We start from the raw sequence: 24350 nt of genomic DNA on the forward strand, positions 1-24350 counted from the left end.
TGAAGTATTCCTTTAAACTAACAACAATTCACCTAATTCAGGTCAAAACTCTTTCCAGTAAATGACCCATGAGCCTCATCAAACAACTTTGTTTACGTGGATTTTTTCCATTCAATTCAACGTTTCCCTTGTTTGCTGCGACCCGCTGATGGCAGCACCTTCCTGTCACAGTCAGTGTTGTTGTTTTTATCAATCCAACCATCACAGTACATCTGCCATCTGTCAGCGAGGCTACAATACACTCTGGGGGCTGCACAACACTTGTCCCGTGTGCTGCTGATGTGTTTTCACTGGAGCCTGCCAGTTTTCCACTACATACTTTGTCCACTATGTGAAACTGTAGTTAGTTTGGCCCGTGGCTAATCCTGATGCGCAGCTGTTCACAGAGAGTATCAAAGGCATCGCAGTTCAAAGGTACAGCTTATATCTCTTGTGTTACACTATGGGTCGGTTGTAATCTTTGCCTGGGTTTGAATGAGGCCACACAAAATGCTGAATCATTTTGTCAGGTTGAATCATTGGGTGGCAACTTTCCAGCTGCTTTCTCCAGTGATTTCCATTATTCTGTTTGTGTGTGTGTGTCAGTGTGTGTGTTTGTGTCTGGTATATGTATGTGTATGTGTGTGTGTGTGTGTGTGTGTGTGTTGGAGGAGCTGAATATTATATGATGTCAATGACACTATAGTCACATCAGGTGGCATCATATGTGTGTAAACAACCACAACATCAACAGCAACTATAAATCTAGCCAATATAAACATAATATAGCTGTAATATTCTCAGGACAAGTTGGACACTAGTTGTCAGCACTGCACCAGAATACATGAGTGTTTTTTTATAGTATAAATGACAGGTGCTTACCTGGCGGAGCGGGCTCCAATGCTAAAACCCATGTAACCCTCCTGAGGGAGGGAGTCGTCCCCCAGCTCTTTGAGGTCCTGAGGCCGCAGGTATTTGTCTGTGTCCCCGGTCATCGCATCCTCACCTGGTGGGGGGGATGAAATCATAAAATCCTCCTGTTAACTCCAGGAGCCAATCCGGGGCACAGAGAGGCGATGCGGCACCTCAGGAAGAAAAACAAGCCCTCACTGCCGACATCAGTCCCTCACTTATTTGATTATGGTACTTAGAGGAGGCCTTGGATAATTTATCAACACTGTCGTTAAACCCCACGTACCTCCCTGCAACTGCATAGCGCACTGCAACTTTGTCTATGCATTTAACTGTGACACAACAACAACAACATGAAGCTGGGACACTGAGCTGAGCAGCACCGATGCTGGACTGCCTCAGAGGTTAGACATGAATATTTCTGGAGAATATTAAATGCCATCAGAGGCAGCAGCAAAGCCACTTTGCGGTATATCTGGAGCTCTCCTGTAAAACCAAACGCAGCTTCACATCACTCACACACGGAGCGCAGCAGAGGGCTCAACAGCGACCAAAGCCTGCGCACAATAAGCAGAGAAATAAGCAGAGAGCGCACAACCGCACCGCACCTCGATCGGCGGACCGGTGAACGATGACGCGCCGGTCAATGAAGCCGGCGGAGCGGCTACAGTGTTTCCCCTTCTCCCTCATGTCCGGCTCTGTCCTGCCTGCAACACTCTGCTCCTTCACCGCAGCCCCTCCCCCTGCCTTCAATACTGCCGCACTCCGATCAGACACCAGCACCAGCGTCAAGTTAGATCATACTGGAAATACGCGTTTCCGGTGTCAGATTTCAAAATAAAACCAGCAGTGAAAGGGTTTTAGTTTTAAAACCATTCCCTAATGGAGCCATGTGACCAAATCAACTTCCTAACAGCAACATGCGCACTACATATTCCCCTAGAAGTTTAATTTAGGCAAATATTGTGGTCATATAGTTACACTGATGCGCTTCCTTTAGGGTTTTCTGATTTAATATGGCCTCATGTACAATGATTTACATCCTGGGTGCGGTGCCTTATTGCATGAATGACCAACTTGTGTGTTGCAACTTCTACTGAGCACAACAGATATCTAAGGCTATAAAAATAATATGCAATTGCTATGTGCAGCAAAATGCTTCTAAATTAATCTAGGCTTGAAACATTATTATTTATTGTTGAAAAATTTTGTTAACATGGCCCTCTAGTTGACTTGCACATCTAATATTGATGTACATGTGACGGCTAAGAGGTTACAGGAGAGATTTAAATAAAAATGAATACTTTCTGTGGCCATGCTTAAAGCAAATTATTGTCAACCAGCAGCTTCAGTATAAAAGAGTCTGTAGACTTCTATCTTAAAACAATATTAGTGGAGCCCTGCTGCTGAAACTTCAGATTGTAAATGGTTTGTAAGGCAGCGGATGACTTCACCCGCTTCTTCAACAGCTTCAACTTAAGTGGGAAATTGTGAAAAAATGCATATGTAATTAAAGTGAGTAGTAGACTGACTGAATGTGGACAAACTGGGACATACTGTTGAATTTGCACATAATTTTTCTAAGGATATCACAGGCTGTTAATCATCTGTTTTGTAAACAGAACCATGTTTTTGGAATTATTTTCTTTACACTAAAAAATGTTAAAGGGGTTGTTATGCAGTGGATTATTATGCAGTGGTTTTATTCCTCCGGCCCACTTGAGAGGTCAAATTGGGCTGTACGGGCCCATGAACTAAAATGAGTTTAACCCCTGCTGTAAATAATTTCCCACTGCTTATCATTTTCTGGTCCCAAAATTACTCTCAAGCAGTGTGGGGAGACTGCCGTGAACATGATGCATAGGGACAACTTGCGTATGTATCCAGTTACAAAAATACACTGTGACATTAATTGCTGAAGAAACTTTCTGCACATTTAGTTTAGGCTATTTTTTACACAGTGACACTGGAGAATACTAAAGCAAAACTTCTGTCTGGAGCCTTCAGTGCACCTTTACTGTAAAGCACAGAATAATACAGTTTGGTACCACTTTAGTTATCCTTTTATTGGTTTCAAAACATCTTGCCAAGGGACTGCAGCTCCTTATAAATTAATAAATCTAAAAAATCTATAATATATATATATGTATATATATATATATATATATATATATAAAAGAAAACTAACACAAGACATAATGATCGTTGACTAATATAAAGGGCCTTTAAATACCATGAAAAGCGCTCTATAGATAAAAATTATTATCATTATTATAACATTAGATTTAGAAATCAAAAACATTGCTCTATTTTTATGCACACTTTTATTTTGATGGTCAAGATGACCACCTAACTTCCTGTTCTTTTCCCGTTGTTTCTGTCTGACTTGACGCAACTGGGAAACAATTGGCTGCTGTAATAATGTATCACCGTCCCATTCAAGCTCTGATACCCCACCAACACACATACCCAACATCCCACATATCACATCAACCCACACACACCCACCCTACCACACACACACACCTCCTCCTGCTGCTGCTGTATAGTTTACATCTTCTTGAATTGCAAAGTTGCAGCATCAAATACTGTCTCTCTTTGTCCCTCTCTCTAACAGCACAAGTAATAAATAAATAAATAAAGGGATAATAAATATCCACAGAGGCCAAAAGCCTGAGAAAATTGCCATCCATCGCTTCCACCCAATAAAATAGAAAAATAATAATGCCTTTCACATCACGCTCCCTCTTTCTTTCTGTCTGTCCATCGATCCTCTGTGTGTTTTTCCCTTCTTCAAACACCGGCCATTAAAACTTCCTCTGATGCTCTAACGACTTACCTTTGTCCAGCGCAGCCATATTGATCAAAACTCTTCTTTATTTCCTCAGTTATTCTATTTTTCTAAAGCTCCGCAAAACGTCCCCAGGATGAAAAGTAAATCCAGTGAGAGGTGAAGACTACCAAGTAGTCCATTCAGCGCCTGTGAAGCTGATGGAAAATGTTGCCCTCTCCTCACCCCACGCACTTAACTCCACTCACACCAAGTTGCGCGTTTGTGGCTGGTGCGCACATTTCCGCCGCCCTATCCTCCGCAAAAGACTAAACTCTTGTAAGTTTTGCGTCTTCTCGCTGCAAAAAAGCGGACTTTACCGGGCTGCAAAGAGTACAAGTTCAAGCCATCTGCCACTGGCGGCCACACCGGGGTTAATTCTCCCGCAGGCGGCTCAAAAGAAGATCATCTCATTGGATTTAAAGAGAGAAAGTCTCCGTGCGCGCTTTGGCTCAACAGCATCCACCAACAAAGTCCGGCTGAGGAGAGCCAGCAACAGGGGCCGCACTCAGTGTTTACCGCTGTGTGGAGAGCACAGTCAGCTGACAGGTCGTCCGAGCAAATGCCTGGGAACCTCAGTGGAGGAGACAGTGACGGAGGAAAACTCACAGAACACTCCTCCTGTCTTTTCTTCCTCTATGGCTGCATGTCAAACTCAGAGTGGGGCTCAAATAATGATGCAATAACCACCATCATTCTGCCACTTTTTTAAAAAACTCTTAAGCAATATTTCTCTTCCTTCTGCATGTTGCACCCAAGGAATAAAACTTGCACAAGAATAAGAAAATTTAGAACAATTACACAAGAGGTGTTTGACAGTTAAAGACCTTTAGTACGCATGACACCAGCTATGGTAAGAAAATCCTCTAAGACCAGAGCAGGGGATTATGGAAACACTCCACAGTGATGACAGCAGCGCACAACAAGGAGTTAAGTGGCTCTTTAAAGATGGCACAATTAGTGGTGATAGTAGGCTATAGAAAGCATGAAATGAGCGTGTGATTGCACAGGCAGGTGGCACGCACACACAACAGCCGGATACCAGGAGTGTCCCTCACACCTGCAGCTTAACAGGATCGGCTTCCCCCATATAGGATTAAACAGAGATGTGGAAACTCTTAACTTCCTCTAGCTCCTTCCTTCACTCACACACTCACTCACACACACACACACACACACACACACACACACACACAGCAGCAAAGATGAAGGAGTGCAGGCCTGAATGCTAACCGTAGCTGCTTTCTGTTGAGTAAAGTGAACACCAAGGCTGCGCTGTACGAGCACAATGCGATGAATTATGCACGCAGTATAAACAGTTTATGTGGAGCACATGAGGCCATGGATACTTTTATTTATAATTCCTGTGTGTAGTGATAACACACTGAATCATAGATATGCCAATGAGGATCTTCATCGTGCAGCTACAGTGCAAAAACTCATCCTTTATCACCTGATATGTGTGTGTGCGCGCGTAACTTGTTGAGTCTAGCTGTATCACCTGACATAGAAACTCCACACCCCCCCTGACTGTCCACTAAGCAACAGCCCATGAACAAGCTCATCAATTTTACAGGCCTGCTGGCTCTGTGGTTCCAAAACAAACGGCACAAAGGCTGAAGCCGGCAACAATGTGACTTGTTCCATAAACCTGGTGGTGCTCTCCGGCTCTGCAGCATGTGATATTATTAATGTTATGTAATTTAACGAGGTTTACATATAGTATGACACGGTTATTTCACTGAATGTATGCAGGCCTTTTCACAGTCTGTCATCTGGATTATAAAGCGAGTCACATTGACCCTGTTTTCACTTCCTCGCAGCGACTCCTTCAAAGAGACTGCAAGTTAGGATGACACTTCAAAAAGTGTCTCTGATGAGGAGAATCATGCAGTGTGAGACTTATGGTGTGCAAGTAGTTAAAAATAACAAATGTGTTTTTAAGTTGGAGAGAAAATAGCATCAGCAGTGTCAGTTTGGGAACAGAAACAGGACACTGAAAGCTGTCAGAAAACCAAGACCAGATCTAAGGCTCAAAAATCTATGTATTGAAATAGGTGACATTTTATTCTTGAGAATTACAGTAAATGAAACAAAAGAAAACAGCATATCTGAGATGTCTGGCCCTCTTACTGGCTGAAATAACTTTACATTAACAGTCCTCACAGTGCCTTATAGTGCATAACAACTAAAATCCATGACCACAGCATTCTGCGTAAGTGTGTGTGTGAGTGCATTCTGCTTTTGCCTGGAGACTTTCTATTGAAAATGAACTGCAAAGCTGAAAAGCAGCAGAGCAAAGGCTTGACGGTTAGCTCCTCAACAAGACAGGTGAGTAGTGCTGAAGTGTGTTATGTTATAAAAGGGAAACAGACAAACAGGAAACAGAACGGCGGAGGCAAACTGGTGACAAATACCTTCTTCAACATCTGAAAAAGACTCCTCATTGAGAGTTTCTGGCACATTGGCCCGGACTGTGTGATGTGGATACACATACAGTGAAACATGCACATCTTAATGAAAATGACATCACGTGGCACACAATCACAAGTGTATGGAATTCATGCAGTGTATTATATTATATTACATATCAAAATCAAGTCACAGCAACTGTTTGCAAGTATCAATTAATTTAATTTTAGTACTTAAAGGCTGATAATGAGGAGAATGAAGAAAAAATTTGTCACATACCTTCATCGTCTGACATGTCGAGGAACTCGTTCATGGTCTCTGGGACGTTGATTTTGTGTTTTTCTGATGCACTCTGTATATGTGGGAAAAAATATGGACTGAAAAACTCAGCTTTGTCAAATCAACATTACTTTATTGAAGAAATCTTAAGTCTGCAAAAAGCACTTAAACTTTTAAGAGAGATTTCACCCCAAAATCAAAATACATATTTTTTGTTTTAGCTGTCCAACTGCGTCACAGCGCAGAAGGAAGTGTGCATCTATTCACTGAAGAGAGGCTTGTGCTAGCTCAGTGGTGCTAGGCGAGCTAGTAGTAGGGCTGCCCGCTAGTCGACCAATAGTCATCATTTATGGCCATTAGTCGACTAGTCACCTGCATGTTTACGATATTAATCTAATCATTAAATGATATTTTGGGCGAGGCAACACAATGGTTTGAGTTGAAGGTGTAAGAAAGAATAGTATCAGTAACATTGTTAACACTGTGCTACATTACAGAGAAATACAAAACCGTACTAATGAACCTTCATTAATATAGGCCTATATTTTATCTACAAGTGCACGTCACACACTGAGCGAGCCGCCTGTTAATGACGCTGTCGGCAAAGCAGTAATGATTGTGCTAAGTGGCTAATGGGCATGTAGCTACTTCCATGTTTCAGATGATACGCCATGTTTTTTTTTGTGACAAAAGGCCCATTTCCACTGAAGAAGTTCCTGATACTATTTGGGGGGCAGGAACTTTACAGGAACGTCCTCTCGCTCGGCCCTCTCAACTGCCTTGTCTCCACTGTGCAGCGGAGTAGGAGGAAGGTTCCTGTAAAGTTACCAGGCTCTGGATGTGACGTAATAGTTGCACAACCATTTTAACCGGGGTGACACGGCACAGAAACAAACAAAGAAGAACAACAAAGAAGAAGAAGCAGTAGTACGAAGCAGAAGTAAGAAGAAGAAAGCAGACATAAGAAAGACGATAATCAACATGGAAGGAGCTAAGGTGGTTGCTGGGTTTCTGGCATGTCTCTTCGTTTACATGGCGGTGGAAGCTATGAACGAGCTAAGGGCCCCAGCCCTGTAAAATTACCCCGAAGTTCCTGCGGTGGAAACAGGCCTAAAGCAACCATGAAATCTTGCCAACTAATGACCTTCCTGGTTGACTTACATTTGACTATTCGACTACATTCGACTATTAGGGGGCAGCCCTAGCTAGTAGATGCACGCTTCCTTCTGCGTGGTGATATGATTGGCAGGTGTATTTCAGTAGAAAGAAAATAAATCCTATAAAAAGTTCCTACAATAAGGTCTGTGGATTATCTTGAATAACCAGGTCATGATTTTTGAAAAGAGACATTGTTGTTGAGTTTTTCAAATGTAATTTTTTGGCGCTTTGAGCACCACAAGCCGAGTGCCATCTAGTTCCATTTATCCAAGATGGCAGACATTTCTACAGCCGATATCTCCAACACTCGGCAACCCACACCAAAACAATCTAGACTGATAAATAGCACTACAGGTAAGAGGAAAAATATGTTTTTGGTTTTGGGGTGAACTGTCCCTTTAAACCAGTTCCAGTGGAAAATATAAGATACAATCTGTAGTAGATTTTTAAAAGACTATTACCATAAAATACCAAATGATCATTTAGGTTCACTGCCAATACTCACAAGCATTTTGAAAATGTTATTTCACCTGAAACTAAATATTTTGGAGACAACTGTGCTAGGTTAATGACGAGCTCAGCATTTACATTCCAGCTAAAGTGTGACCTTCACATGTGTTTCCTAATATGGACATTGAACTGACTCTTAGCCGTGGCCCCTGTCACAGTAAGAAGTAATGCCACTGTATGTCTGAAGGCCATTTATCTGACCAGCAAATGCCCCACAGGCTGCAGATATAGGTTCAATGGAGACATCAAACAACAGCAGAGGCCTGTGCGCAGTGAATAATACATCAATTCCACTGAGGTGTCACTGAGCGACCTTGATCTTTAGGTTACTTCACTGTACACACAGACAGTTATATCTAATACACTTTGCTGCTGATTGCGCAGGATCCTAAGTCACCTCTTTGTCCGTCTCTCCATTTACTGCCCCCTCCACTGACTTCCTGTCACTGCTCCATCATCCCAATGCCTCTCTCTTTTTCTTTCCCACTTTCTCCCCCTTCTCTCTCACCGCTCCTCCCCCCACACACGTGTGAGGACCAGATCGCTGGTAGTGACCTGGGCTATTTGAGGAGGAACCTTAAGCTCCAATCTAAGCCCTCTCTCTCTCTCTTAATCAGGACAACTGCACACGTGACACAGCGTGACTGACTGACTGACTGACTGACTGACTTGCTGGCTGATTCGCAGGATTCACACACTGACTCTTCTTACAGTATGCTGCTGGCTGACCAGCTAAGTGTTGATTTGGGAGAGGAGTCGGTTGCACAATTCAGTTCAACACAGCTGCTCAATGAAAAACACTAGTGGTTTTACATACCCTCCTGAGACCTGAACTTTTGTTTGGTATGCATTTCTGATTTCTTCTAGCTATTTGGGATCAGTAGGACCTGATAAGGATAAAAAACTAAACATAGTCAACAATAATAAAGTCCCAGTGTCCTCAAACGAGACAACAATAAAATCCCAATGTCCTCAAACAAGACGATAATAAAGTCCCCATGCCCTAGTACTTCTTAATTAACAGTGTCTTAGCTTGTCACTGTTGCTAAAATTGGTCAAATTTGTTGCCTTATCAAACTATAAAGATTATCAATCATGAATAAACAAGTTGCAACCATCTTGTTTTACATGAATTAGTATATTGTGCTCTTAAAAAAAGTGTCCATGAATGAGGACAACAGGTCTGAGTTAAGTAGAATGAAGTATAAGGTCAAGTAAACCCAAAATGTGATGTCCTCATGTCAGGATGCAGAGTCTCAGGAGGATATTTTAGTCCAGTAGCAACAACTACTTGAGATATCTTAATTTCTGTCCTTTGCATGCTAAAAGTAGACAATAAAGTGTTTCCTATTTTTCTATTCTATTTTGTTCTATCAGTTACACACAAAAAACATTGTCCAGGTTTTTAGTCATTACTTGCCTTGAAGGTCGTGAATGCAATACTTTTTGGTGGTTGCTGAAGATGCTAACTTTTTAGAGCTAGTTTCAATTCAATAAACAAATAAAGGTGGATTGCTCCATCGAAAGTAGGAAATCAATTTTAAAAACTTTACTACTTTAATACCATGAAAATGAGTAAATGAAGCAAAGTATTTGAGATTTGCTAATGTGCTGAAACACAAAATCAATGATGCTGAATGCCAAAATTTCACACGGTCTCATTTGGTCTGGGTACTAAAAAACCTCTTAAAGATGAACAAGAGCTTTTCAGTGATAAGCATGCTGATTCACTAAATGTCACCTGCTTTTATTGTATCGGTTTGGCTCTTGTATTCACCCATTTCAAACTTAAAAAAGACCTAAACTAGCTTGAATTTCGTTTGTGATGTGAAAGACATTGTGTTCATTTAACCAAATGAGATCCCATAGACAGGAGGACAGTGTCTCACCATGGTGTTCAGGTTTTCATCCGTCACGGGCCTCAGAGTGTCCACCACAGAGATGTATCCAAGACGACGGGCGATAGATAGGGCAGTGTTCCCATTCTGACCAGTGACAGAGCAACAGGAAGTTATTCACAGGAGACGCAGGGAAAAAAAAAACACAAAAGAGCATTCAGTATTTCATCACGCTTCAGCTCTGATGGAGTGTGTGCGCGTGTTGTGTTTGTGCACTGACCACAGTGAGCTCGTTGGCGGAGGCCCCGTGCTGAAGCAGCAGGTTGATGATGTGGGTGTGGCCCTGCTGAGCTGCCTGGTGTAGAGGAGTGTACCCGTTCTAGACAGAGACACACAAACACAGTCGGGGAAAAAGGAAATATTAAAATTGTATGATACTGGATGTAAATGAAGATCTACATAAAAAAACAGTAGCGGTTGAACATTTGCTTTACTACCTTGGTTTTGCCGTTGATTCTGGCGTGGTTCTGCAGCAGGAAGTTTGCCATCTTTGCGTTGCCATAGTGACAAGCCACGTGCAATGGAGTGTAACCCATCTGCATGAGGAAGAGACACGGACATGAAAGGGCGAGGAGATGAAAAGAGGAGGAAAATATGGTTGCGTATGCTGACTGGTGGCCTCATCTCATTACATCACAGTCTCTGAAAGCACCGGCTGTTCATTTAAAGTGAAATAACATTAATTAAAAGAGTTACTGAGAGCATTTAATTTGCCTCTACTCCTTAGCATGTTCTCTCTGATAGTAAATAAAAACTGCATCATATTTCATGTCTTTGTTGAATTATGAGCACAGTGCATAATGGTAATAGAGGAGATCAGTGAGTGAATAACCTATTTGCTGTAAACAACTGTCCTGTCAGCACAAATACACACACACACACACACACACACACTACATAACCTTGTGTTACTCCAACCTTCAGCGACTGCAGGTTTGTCTCAGTGAACGTGAGCAGCCTGTTATGAGGCCTGAGTGTGTGTGTGTGTAAGTGAATGTAAGTGACCGAGTGTGACTGAATATTAGAGCATGCTCCCTCTCATGTGCATCTGTGTGTGTGTGTATTTGCTGCAGTGTGCGGCGCATCCGTAAAGACATGAACACCTTCCACTCAGGTATCAATCCTTTATTTATGTAGCACCTGAGATGATTGCGGAAAAATGTGTGTGTGTGTGTGTGTGCGTGTGTGTGTGTGTGCGTGCCAAACAGGGTGTGTGAGCATATTTTTCTGTGGCCATGAATGCTCTAAAACTACAACAGAAAAATCCACTTTAAATAGAGAGAAAAACATAAAGACAAAAAGATTTAAAGACCTTTATCTGATTGTGTGTTTGCAGTGCATGCGTGTGTGTGTTGTATGTGAAGCTGTACCTTTGTTTGTGGGCTGACATCAGCCCCGTGGTTGAGAAGGACTTCTGCAACATTGACCTTGTCCTCCTGAGCTGCTAAATGGAGTGGTGTAAGTCCGCTCTGTATATGAGGAAAGAACACAAAGAGACACTTGTGAACACACAACTAAATTTGTTACAGTCGGAGCACATAACAAGACTGAAACCTGCTCTCAGGAAGCAGGATGCTGGAAACTAGTGGTTGGTGTCTTTATCTTTATCTACATACCGAAAATGGAAGTTAAGGTGATACGAGCAGGGGTTACAAGTCAGGTGTTTGTGTCAGCTGGTAACATACTGTAACTGCGCCACTGATTTCACCTTATTGCACACGTTGACGTTAGCGTTCTTAGCCAGCAGCAGTGACACCAGGTCCACGTTGCCCTCCTGCGCTGCCAGGTGAATGGGGCTGATGCCCTGCCGCGTCACTGCGTTGGTGTCGGCGCCGTACTCCAGCAGTGTGGTCCCAATGTCCATTTGGTTCTTTTTGGCAGCGATGTGGAGTGGCGTGTAGCCATTCTGAGGCAGGCAAGAATGAGATGCTGGGGTCAAAGAGCTGGATTGAGCTCTTCTTCCTCTATCTATTACACTGTACTGAGATTTGGCTGGTAATGCTGAGTGCTGTGTAAAACCAGGAAGATTTTCATTAAGTGTCCTTTTCTATTATATATTTCAAAGTATAGTTTATTTCTAAAGCATGGAAACTACAACCTGTAGGATGGCCACTGTGGTTAGTCATTTTCATTACATACAACATGTCTGATATAATAACAGCACAGAAAACTCTTTGCTGAGCTGGAAGGACCCAATCCTAAAACCAAGACCCTCACACGAAGCCAAATAATGAGCGTCTACCAAAAACCATCAGTGGCTTCAGCAATAAGTCCTTTAACATAACTGCAACCACAGAAGTAATTAAGAGTAATTAAGTGGCATCAGTACAGAAAAGTCATAATGCACAGATTTGCTTCTTGACGTAAAATGCACACTGTCATGCAACCAAATCATGTGACTGGATGTAACAAAATAGTCCCAGCTGTGGATGTTCAATTCAAAGACATGCACAAAGGCCTTGACATTTTGTCTGTCATCCAGTAAATGATCCTTGTGATTATATTTGACCTATTCTTTTTAAAGTACAACCATAAAAATACAACAATTTACCCACCAATGACAATTTTACATTTATCCCTGGTGAAAGAAGTAGAACTCCTTGAATGAACATCTTACACCCCAAACAAAACGCACAGGCACAATATGAACAGACAAGGCAGCAGTCAATATTCTGACATTCCTTACTTTAAAACCACGGAGAGGACCTGCGAGACAGCACTGAAATAAAGACGGCATTTAAATACATTTTCCCCATTAGGAACCCCACTAGTCGCAGATTGAACTCTCTGGGCAACCTTGAGGTCCACAGTGGGGTGGAGTGATTTTAGCTTACGAGAGAGTGAGTTAAAGGATGAGATGAGTGAGGGAAAAGGGAGGAGTCTCATGTTTCTAGGGTCAGCACCAGCCCTGTGAGTAAAATGTTGGCATTGTACATTTCTGCAAACCACCACCTCATTTAAATGTTGCATACATATGACATAGTTCAGATTACTTGTATATGAGCTGAGTTTCTCATCAGGAGAAAAGGGGGTTGGTGGATGGTGTTATAGCTGGGTGAGACAGCAGGTGACCACTGTTAGAGACCAAGAAATTACAGACTTCTGGACATGCTCAGCTGTGTTTATAGCGACAAAAGCAGGTCTATTTAACAGCTCTGGACATTTGTGGTGACCAAACTGGGTATCTCTGGCCAAAACATGAGGCTTTCTTGATCCTAACTGTGTGTTTTTTGTTCCTAAACCTAACCACATGATAACCACAACACTGTCACAACATAAGTTTAAAATTGAAACGCAAAGTTTCAACATATCTCCTACATATGAAAACAGGGGTGTAAATCAAAAGTTTTATCATGATACGATACTATATTGATTTTTTGGACAACAGTACAATATTTCCTGGTATCACAACGTCTGCCACAATTCAAGAGGCCTGTGAGTGATATGAGAAGATATGAGTAAATATCCACATTTCTTGGCTGCTTACATTATGTACCTGGCACTAGGCCACGATATGATACAATACGATACACTACAATAAGGATACCATATGATGTGATATGATGTGATACGACTGGATTCAGGTGTACCTGGACGGAAATGATAACACTGACAAACCATGGGAATTTCAAGATAAGGGTAAATCTTAAAAGTAATGACATGGATCAATGCTTTTACTTTGCATCATTGATACTGGATCGTTGATCGCTGAATGAATTTATAAATCCATCCGATCAATGTACTGTTATGCCCCTAGTCTCTATATACAGACTCTACATTCAGTGAATGTAGAGTCTGTAGGCAAACCCCGGAGATCTTGCCTCCGGAAGAAGAGCGGAAGAGCCCTGGTTTCCGGTTGTAGGCTGTTTGTAGTCCGCGTGATATTGACCAATCACGTTTGAGCTGGCTGCAGTTGTTGCCAGGTTAAGCGGTCCATGCGGTGAACTAACGAGGCGGAACATAATTGGCGTCACTGCAAATTCTGAATCCATCGCAATGGATCAGCATATTTACTTATATATAAACGGAAGTCGGAAACGGAAATTCGCCTCCTCCGCCCAAATCAAACCAGAATGCCAAAAAATCGGGGGTCTGCCCCCAGAGGCTGTATCGCCATCTGCTGGAAGTCAGACGCCGAATACAGCCGATGGGTTCCGAGAATGTTATGCCCCTAATATGAAACATACAAAGAGAGCATATTCACGGTTTGCAGGAACATACGATGCCACTACTGTCACTAAATTTGGTGAAACTGAGCTGTAAAACTGGAAAATCTATAAATGAAGTCACAGACTTTTAGAAAACTGTCCTAATCATATTTTGGCACCTCCTGTCTTGAGCACAGAGACAAGACACATTCACAATGTTCTGTGTCACAACTCTGTGATCAGACACTGCTCGCATTTGTTTGTGTAAAAGCTTCTAGACAACTCTCGTGAACACAGGTTGATCCCTTTCCAAAAAGCCCTTAAATTAGACCAAGCACACCAACTTTAGCACCCAGCCAAATAAGACACAATTTATAGAGGGAGAAATGGAGAGAAAGGGAGGCAGGGAGGAATGACTAAGAGTGTGGGAGGGAGGCAGGAATAAATAGAGACAGATACAGATTAAAGGAGAGGGAGAGCTCGCAGGAGACAGTCAGTGACAAAAAGAGAAGACGGCGAGTAAGTATAAATTAGATTTACAAGCTTTTGTCTCCTCTTGCAGGAGACATCCGGAGTCTTGAATGTCAGTTGACAGTCCAGCCAAAAAAAAAAAAAAAAAAAAGGCATTTCCTGCCATGTTTTGGTTGGCAGCTCAGCCACTCTGCTCATACTCTTCTGTGGTTTTGACAGACTACCAAAGCCTAGCAGGAGACTAACCACAACTTGACCATATGTCACCGACCATGTGTGTTTGTGTCTGTCAGACATTTCAACAAGAGCAGTTACCAAAGTGCTTTTTATTGGGAACACACAAAACTTACGGCTCTGGGACCCATTTCACAAAAGTGGGTGGTTTAAAGCAGTGACAGCCTCCGGAGTAATTTACGACATGTATAACACAACATCAGTCCATTCGAATGTGCTATCCAGTTTTCTTTTATGAGGAAAATGAAAATAGAACATCCAGTAAACCACCGAGCCCAGCATGCTGACAGTGTGAGCTGAATTCTGACTCGTTCATTGATTTTTAAGACTCTGCTGAGCTCAAAGAAAAAGCTGCACATGTACTCACAACATCAAAGACTCAACACGATGGTGAGGGGGGGAAAAGGGGTGAGCATTAGATATTCATACATTACATACAGAACATTGTTAATGGTCTGAGATGGCACATGAGGGTACAAGCCAGGTGAGTTCAGTATGTGTGTTGATGTGTGTTTGTGTGGATACCTTGGCGGCAGCGTGTGGGGAAGCTCCCTGATCCAGCAGCAGCAGTGCCACTCTCTGATTATCGTAGTGAGCAGCTACATGCAGTGGAGTTAGCCCACTCTAAAACACCCACACACACCCACACACACACGCACAGACATACGCCCCACACACAGGCATGCAACATAGCACCAGGTTAGAAGATCATGAACACACACAAGCACAAACACGCCGATACGTAAAGTGACACAATCAAACCAACAGAACGAAAAGACATGACGGCAGATGGACATCAGACTGATGGAAGATCGTTAGTGCAGGAGACAGTTCAGAGCAACAACTTCATGCTGAGATATAGAAGAAGAAGCTAGAGGGAGCATCACTTCGCTGGCCTGTGAAACATATCTCTAAAATGTAAACTTTGTTCCAATTCATCTTACCTGTAGTGCTGTTTATTAGTCTTGATTGTTTTGGTCTAAGTTCCAGAGTGTTGGAGATATCAGCCGTAGAGATGTCTGCCTTCTCTCGAATATAATCGAACTAGATGGCACTCAGCATGTGGTGCTCAAAGTGCCAAAAAAGAAATCAGTTTAAAAAACTCAACAGCAATGTCTCTTCCCAGAAATCATGACCCAGTTACTCAAGATAATCAACAGGCCTTGTTGTGAGCAGTTTCATGTAGGAACTATTTTCTTTCTGCTGAACTACACCCGCCAACCATACCACCCTGGAGATATAAGCATGCATCTACTGCTAGCTCACCTAGCACCACTGAGCTAGCCAACGTTACAGCTCAGCCACTGATGTTGTCATGAGCATAAGCCTCTCGTCCATGAGTAGATGCACACTTGAAACTGCCATCTAGTTACATTATATTCGAGAGAAGGCAGACATCTCTATGGCTATCTCCAACACTCGGCAACTCACACCAAAACAATCTAGATTGATAAATAGCACTACAGGTAAGAGGAACAATGTGGGTTTTTGATTTTGGGGTGAACTGTCCCTTTAAGTATAAACATTTAAAAGAGTTCTCCACTGATGTAGGACTGTTCTCCTTTCACACTCTCTGACTAAAAAGGATCAAACTTAATGCTGTAGAACCAGATATATGTCTTTTGTTCCCCTTACATTCTTTTTCAGTGTCACAATTTGGTGCCTACATTACCCACAATGCAACTCAAACCCTGACAGAGATTCAGGTGTCTCATGCTAGTAGCGACTAATGAGGTGCTGGCTACAGAGGTCTGGTAACCTCACTTCTGTCTAACTCCACACCCCCAAAATATTTCTCATTTTCGAACGCGTAATCTTGAGCCCCAACCGACTCAAGTGACATCACTCGAGTCGGCTGGGGCTTTGAACAGCTTCCTCTGAAGTCACAAAATACTTAATACAGCCTTTTTTTCCACATGCACAGTAGTAGTTCCTACGATATCTAAACAAATTTGATGTGTAAAATTGGTGGAGTTCCCCTTTATTTTTCATTTTATCTGACAACATTTCAATGCAGCATAATTGGAGATGGACGGGGATGATGCAACAATTAATTATTAATATTTCAGCAGCAGTAGGAGGAGTAGCAGCATTAGAGTGTTAGCAGCAGCAGCATGGTGTTATCTCCGCAAAGGAGTTCATGTTTTTTGACTGCATGTTTGTCAGCAGGATTACGAAAAAACTCCTGGCCCGATTTTCATGAAACCTGGTCAAGGGGTGTCGCAGGAGCCAAAGAAGAACTCATTAAATTTTGGAGCAGATCTGAATCATGGGGTGGATACAAGAATTATTTTTTACTTCTATTAATATTGCAAGATAGGGCATTTGACCTTGTCGGAGGTCTGCGCTCTTACTGTTTTGGGTTAAAGAGCCCCTCCAGACACTCAAATACGACGCTTGTGTCTGTGCACCCTGAGCTACACCCAAAGTATCCCATGCACACAGTAAACAACTTCTATCCCGGGATGCTCACTGAGCCACTGGAATGTCCCACATACTCAACAAACACTCGAAGTGAGCAGTACAAAACCTGATAACCTGATCTCATGGGCGTTATGTGTTGTCGAAACTGTCCTGGAGAGATGTGTCTCTTCTAGTTTGGGTCACAATGTGAGAAAACTGATTAAGTCGTTGTCTTTCTTCTCACCTCTAAATAAAATCAGTGCAATAAAACTGCACCAAAGGTCCGATGTTGCTTTGTGTTTCGACCCAATGTTACAATGAGACCGACTTTAGCACGACACCACCGAGCAGTGTGGAAGCTTCATTATCATACCTGACTGCCATTATGTTAAACGCTCTCAGATGGTGGTACAGACACACACACAACTAGCAAACACCATAATCAGTGCCAGTAGGCCTGTGCTAAGTAAGTGTGTCAATATGTGCGTGTGTGTATGCATGTGTATACAAATGAAGGGTGCATGTGGAGGTGGAATGAGTGCATCATCGGGGGAATAGAAGCAAATCTACCCAGAAGGTCTTCGCAACAGAACAAGCATCTGTTGGCTGTGCTGTCCTGGGATCAGTCCTAAACCTGACGCTCCTTCACACAACCTCGACCCAACACCACCCCAATCCCCGTGTCCTGCTGCAGCTCGGAAAATACAGCTCCAAACAGGTTCTGTTTACTCTCTAAAAGACAGGTCGGATAAGGGCAGGCGACACAAAGACTTGCAGGATGATAAATGGTCACCGTATCTAAATGACTTCCTGATTTTGGACTTTTGTTGAACAGATCTCACCAGAAAAGCTGACATAGCTGCATATATATATACTTCCTTTCTTAATGTTTTGTCCTTTCTTTAATAAAGGGTATCTTCTACATACAGCTTCTAATAATCCTACTGGCTGTTTTCCTAAAGCTTCTCTTGTACGCTCACAGGAGTTTTGAGGGATTATTTGAAAACTACAGCTCCAATCCTGACACACGTTGCGGGTTGCTTGTAACAAGGACGTAGAATCTGAGTTTATTCTCCTGTTGCTTTCATTTTCCCCTGCTTTGTGTAGGAGTGTCATCTCCTGCCTAATATATGACTCATTTCTGTGCCAAGCCCCCTCCATTCTCAGACAGCTCATGTTTTCCAGCAGCAACACATCTGTAAACACCCTTAAAAAGCTGTTGTCGAGACTAGGATTCAGCGTGTTGTGCAGCAGGCCTCACCTTCCCAGCAGCATCGGGCGTGGCTCTCTTCTGCAGGAGGAGACTGGCCACCTCCATCTTGCCGTACTTTGCTGCCACATGCAGGGGACTGAACCCTTTCTGTTGGGCATAAAATAACACACATCAACAAAATGAAAGACAGTGGAAAGATGGAGAGGATGGAGATGGGTAGTGTTTAAACAGGAAGTGAATATTTACATTGTTTAAGGTCAGCCCTTGCTCGCCTTGGGTCAAACCCTTCTTCATAACAACATAGTTTCTCACATGATTGTAAACAACTTATCTGAATTATTACATTAAGCATCCTTTTTTTAGTTGAAAATTTAACTGTCAAGGCTCGTGCACACCTTTAATTTCTCGTAGACAACAGCTGTAGGGGAGATACTATTCTCACACGCAGTCCTTAACTTGCAATAACTTCATTTTAGAAATATAATGTTTCAGTTTTCAGACCTTCATCAGGTAAAAAAGTACTTTGAGAACAAATTGCCTCTGGTGGGCTTAATAAAGTTGTCTGAATCTGAATTAAAATATATGATGAAATAAATAAATAAGTATTCTCCGTGCATGACTAATTTAATTAGAACAACAAATGAACTTGAGATTGTTTCAAGGTTCCCTGAGAATCGAAGCCAAAGGCCTGTATTTCCTGCTGTATGTATTCCAGATCTATAAATGTCTGTTGTATAATGTGATCATGTTAATCTCGGCTTCCTTCCTGTGTGTATGTGAAGATATTTAAAGACATTGGGTCATATTTTCCTGAGGAATATGGGACTCCCACAGATTCCCATTCCACGCTCTGAAACACATGACCTCATTTGTGTGATTGGTTAATGTTCACACAGTTTCATATGTGCAGCATAGACAGATTTGTCTTAAGTGTTTTAAAATGTGGGCAGTTTCATGATGAATTTGTTTCGTAAACATCACAAATAGGTCATGTTTTCATTCTTCTGTTTCAGGACCGGTGTGACACCATTTTGTCGAACAGCTGACTCAGGTGACGTCCCAAAAGATTTTCCATGTGTGTGTCTGCATGTGTGAAGAGAGAGCACTGGCACCATGGGGTTTACCGTTCATTAATCCGTTCCACTGACTGAGGTCACCTTCAAACGCAGCCCCCAGCAACATACTATCACACATGTGCACAAACCAATTCCACAGAGTCGACTCTAAATCTCTTTATGACCTTCATCTTTGCAATTAGTCATATGTGACACTGGCACTACCAAAAACTGACATCTACCCTCCATGGTCGACCGGGCCACACTAATACTTCCATTGACTTGAATATGAACACTGTTAAATTTATGTATGTGACAGAACTAAACATGGTTGAGCCTTGTGTGATAGTAGAACTCTGACTAATCAACATAAGACAAGCACCATGGCAGCTAGTGGAAACTGGTGCCCACTAGTGGAGATATGTGGCACTGAAATTATGAAGCTGGTCTGTCCTGTGATGCTTGGTTCTTGTGTGTTGTGAGTACATGTGGAAGAAATGGAGACATCCAACTCCATGACGTCATGCACTGGAAAATATCCTCCAGCAGACCCACCTTAGTCGAGGAGGACAGCGAGGCTCCATTCTCCAGCAGCATGGCAGCAACGTCTTGGTGTCCTTCCCGGGCAGCCAGGTGAAGTGGGGTGTAGCCTGAGGTGGTGGCAGCGTTGGCAGAGGCGCCGCACTGCAGCAGCTGTTGGACAATGTCGACTTTCCCCAGCCGACTGGAGATGTGCAACGCTGTCTGGTCGTCCTGCGGAGAGGGAGAAAGTGACTTTTGGCCCAGTATTTTATCGTTTTGTTTTGTTTTTTTCTCCCCGACGCAGTGATTGATAACGAGGCTCGGTGTTCTAACCTTGGACTTGGTCTCCACCTTGGCTCCGTTTTTGAGCAGGTATCGGACTACGTCTGCCTGGCCTGCCCTGGCTGCCATGTGGAGAGATGTCTCTCCTCGCTGGAAGGCACACAGAGAAGGTCGTCAGTGGGAGTTTTGTAAATGCAATAATGCGGGTTTGGAACCATGAACAGAATCATCTACTCCTTCAAACATGTGACAGTGCAGTAAAAATGATCCACTCACTACGTTGGTTGTGTTGGGTGATGCTCCGTGGTGTATCAGTGCGTGGACAATGTTCTCGTGGCCCATGAAGGCTGCCACATGGATAGGCGTCAGGCCAGACTGTAGAGAAACAGATTTTATCATTACCATGAAACTTAACAAAGCTCCACTCACTCTGAATTCATGTAGAAGTGACATTAAAGGGACAGTAAAATAGTATTTTTACTTTTAACAGATGGTAAATTACTATTTTTTTTAACTCCAATACATCCAGAAAAACTGCTGCCCATCTGCTCACCCATTCTCACTCCTCCGATCACATCACCCCTGTCCTCCAGAACCTCCAGTGGCTCCCTGTCCCTCAATGCATCCAATTTAAAGTCCTTCTCCTCAAAGCCCTCCATATCCAGGCCCCCTCCTTCCTCACTGACCTGCTCCACCGCCACAATCCTTCCCGCAGCCTCTGCTCCTCTGATGCCAACCTCCTGACTCCACCACTCAGGACCAAGCACCGGACCTGGGGTGACATAGCCTTCTCCATAGCCGCCCCCTCCCTCTGGAACTATGTCCCCAAACACATTCAAGACTACACTGACCACCCCCGGTTCAAATCACTCATCAAAACAATTTTTTTCAAAACGGCTTTTAATGTTTGAATGATGTCGTGTGTACTGTATTCTATTCTGTATTCTGTATTCTGTATTCTGTTTCTGGTCTACCGCTGCTTCGATGGTTAATTTGTGTTGTTTTCTGACTTCGGTGATTTAAAGAGTTAGTTTGGATTCATTACAGTTACACAATAACACAAACAAACAAACAGTTTGAGGCAGTGGGAGGCCAGCAACTCCCATGTTCTGCGAGGTAAAATCAGTTTTTGTCAGAGGAGTATGGTGGCTTTGAGGATGGCTTCAGCTCTGCGTCAGAAAGGCTGTCTGACAGCGAGGTTAAGTGATGAAAATATTCTAACTATAGATTACACCTTAACTGACATTGATTTTTTTTTAGGTGGCTAAAATACTCTTTTGCTACTCCCCTGTCCACAGCAGTACATTGCTTAGCCTCTGTGTCTGCACTGCTGCCTACTTCTCCAAACTAGGGGTGCACTGACTGCCATCCACTGTAGGAAATACACTGACTATGGACAAGTGCCTCATTCAACCCCACTTGAAATATTCTGAACTATCCCTTTAAGTCCAAACAAAGACAAGCACTGCTACAAGGACAGTCACAATGTAAAAAATGGTAGCACTCAGTAAGGATCAAAGAAACCACTTCAGGTGCCAAGTGTTGAAAGGCAGAGTCAAGCAGAAAAGAGCGCTCAGTACCTCAGTGACAGCCTGAATAGACGCTCCATGTTTAAGCAGCAGCTCCATCACTTTGGCTCTGTTCTTCTTGCAGGCGATGTGAAGTGGAGTGAAACCGTTCTGCACACAGAAAAAAAAAGAAAAGAAACCCTCAGTGTAAAGTATCTTCACTGTACAGGATGAACTCTCCACGGTCACAAAACATCTGTTCCTGCTTTTATTTGGCTGATAAGGGGAAGCAAATGATCTGCCAGGAAATTAAAGGGTGGTACAGAAAATGTCAGTTGCAAACCACAAGGGTGACGAAGAAATATTTTCTCTCTCAATCCTTTTCTATTCTACTGTGTCAGTTTCAAATTAAGACTTCAGAATTCGTCATTCCCAGTTCTCTCTTTTTCTCCTCCTCTGACTCATGTATTAATTTTATGTCATTTTTGAAGAACTCTGTATCCCTAAGTATCACAACTATTTTCATTCCTCTTTCAAGCCATCACATCAGGCCAGCAATGGTCTCATGGCTCTTTTTGCACTACCTATATGATGCAAGTTCCTTAGTTACCAAACAATGCACAATGCAGTTATAAAATAATATTTTCTTTGCACATTTGCCCCAATAATTTAACTCATTAATTTTTTTTTTTTATGAACGAACCCTTCTTTTGGCCAAGAAAACCATCGTTAAGGAGACACTGAATGCTTTTTGCAGATGATGCGGTTCTGTTCGCTTCATCACACCGTGACCTCCAGCATGTGCTAGGGCGGTTTGCAGCCAAGTGTGAAGCGGTCAGCACCTCCAAGTCTGAGGCCATGGTTCTCTGCTGGTAAACGGTGGACTGCCCCCTTCGGGTTGGTAGTGAATAACTGCGCCAAGCGAGGGAGTTGAAATATCTCAGGGTCTTGTTCTTGGAGCATGAGATGGATCAGCGGACCATCGTGGTGAAGAGAGAGCTGAGCCTGTAGGCAAAGCTTTCGGTTTACTGGTCCATCTACGCCCCAACCCTCACCTATGGTCATGAGCTCTGGGTAGTGACCGAAAGAATGAGATCGTGGATACAAGCTGCTGAAATGAGTTTCCTCTGTGGGGTGGCTGGGCTCAGCCTTAGAGATAGGGTAAGGAGCTCGGTCTGAAATACTTTGCTCAGCCTGCTGCCCACACGACCCGGCTTTGGATAAGCAGATGAAAATGGATGGATGGACTGAATGTTTGGACACTGAACATCAATCCAGATATCATCCTTCTTACCATATCTATTTGATATTTATTCTCTTGATATTTCATTAATTTAAATACTTAGTTTGTGGTCTACTTTTTTGCTGCTGCTGTCTTTAACAGGGTATTTAAGTAAAAGAGATTCTTAATCTCAGTTAGGTTCTTCTCCTAATTAAATTAAGTTGTTATACAGTATTTTCTGGATCCTTTAGTCCACATCACTTTTCACTTTCAGCCCGAGTACACTTCTTTATCCCTACCAGAGCCTTGGCATTCGGGTTGGCCTTCTTGTCCACGATGAGCTTGGCCACCTTGTAGTGACCACAGTGGGCGGCAACATGTAGCGCCGTCAGGTAGTCGTTGGTGACGTCATCCACCGGCACGTCATGCTGGAGCAGGAGCTGTACGCAGTTCAAGTGGTCCCCCTGAGTGGCCATGTGGAGCGGCGACAGCCCGTTCTACAGTGGGGGTGAGGGAGAGAGGGAAAGACAGACAGAGAGAGAAGGGGAGAGAAGGAGAGAGAGGCAGACAGGGAGCGAGACAAAGAGAAAGAGAAAGAGACAAACACACACGCAGACGAAGACATAGACAGATGGACAGACAGACACAGGAAGTTAGGGCGTGGCCATGCGCTGCACAGACAGACTGTGAAGGAAGTTGCTGAGAAGGTTACAGAAGCATTGTTATAACGAGGTCATTACAACAATGTCTATTTTGTTACACTGGTCGTCCTGCGCGGTCAAACTGTAGGGCTACGCAGTGGAGACGGGCTGTTCTGGAGAGGTCGCACAGATGTTATGAGACAATGCGACAGCACTACAGCAACAACAACAGAGCTGCTATCTGATTGGTTAACAGATGTTAAAAATCTCTGTGTTTAGGAAAGCTAGTTCAAACAAACATCTGTATCTGTATTAACAATATGTACCCTGTTTCAAGTGAAATGTGCTCTATTCTGTTCTACTTTTGAACAACCAGTGAAAAAAACATGTGACATGTGTTTGGGCCCTTTCCTTTGCTATTCTGAGCTAAGCAACACTTCCTGAATTGATCGTCCCAGTAGCTACCTTGGTCTTGGACAGGATAGGAGCTCCTCGGTCCAGTAGAATTTCTACCACCTGCTCATGCCCGCTCCGCGCCCCACAGTGAAGAGGCGTCAGGCCGTCCTGAAAGAGAAGAAAGACAGCAAAAGTGTTGATAAATTACAGGAACCAAAAAATTCCTCATCCCTGCCCTTTCCATAAATGTCTAAAACTGTGTATGGTTATGTTACTG

The 24350-nt window shown here is 43.0% G+C and overlaps 1 protein-coding gene across 50 annotated transcripts in view; it reads right to left on the reverse strand.

The window, feature by feature from the left end:
* LOC117247896 (ankyrin-3-like) overlaps nt 1-24350 on the reverse strand; it is a 172376-nt gene that overhangs the window by 42045 nt on the left and 105981 nt on the right. For 28 of the 50 annotated variants that reach the window (XM_078160761.1, XM_033612538.2, XM_033612545.2 and 25 more), the window contains 16 exons: nt 24143-24241; nt 23336-23533; nt 21887-21985; nt 20583-20681; nt 20358-20456; nt 20058-20255; nt 18496-18594; nt 15357-15455; nt 11687-11884; nt 11349-11447; nt 10416-10514; nt 10199-10297; nt 9970-10065; nt 6413-6485; nt 6139-6195; nt 862-985 (listed from right to left, as the gene is read on the reverse strand). In XM_078160761.1, coding sequence (XP_078016887.1) covers nt 862-985; nt 6139-6195; nt 6413-6485; nt 9970-10065; nt 10199-10297; nt 10416-10514; nt 11349-11447; nt 11687-11884; nt 15357-15455; nt 18496-18594; nt 20058-20255; nt 20358-20456; nt 20583-20681; nt 21887-21985; nt 23336-23533; nt 24143-24241 — 1835 coding nt within the window. Of the gene's footprint in view, nt 1-861; nt 986-1499; nt 1682-6138; nt 6196-6412; nt 6486-9969; nt 10066-10198; nt 10298-10415; nt 10515-11348; nt 11448-11686; nt 11885-15356; nt 15456-18495; nt 18595-20057; nt 20256-20357; nt 20457-20582; nt 20682-21886; nt 21986-23335; nt 23534-24142; nt 24242-24350 lie in introns of those variants that run through there. The other 22 variants (XM_078160763.1, XM_078160759.1, XM_078160756.1 and 19 more) reach the window with 3 other exon arrangements.

This window comes from Epinephelus lanceolatus, chromosome 17, assembly GCF_041903045.1.
Source record: "Epinephelus lanceolatus isolate andai-2023 chromosome 17, ASM4190304v1, whole genome shotgun sequence".
Lineage (NCBI taxonomy): Eukaryota > Metazoa > Chordata > Actinopteri > Perciformes > Serranidae > Epinephelus > Epinephelus lanceolatus.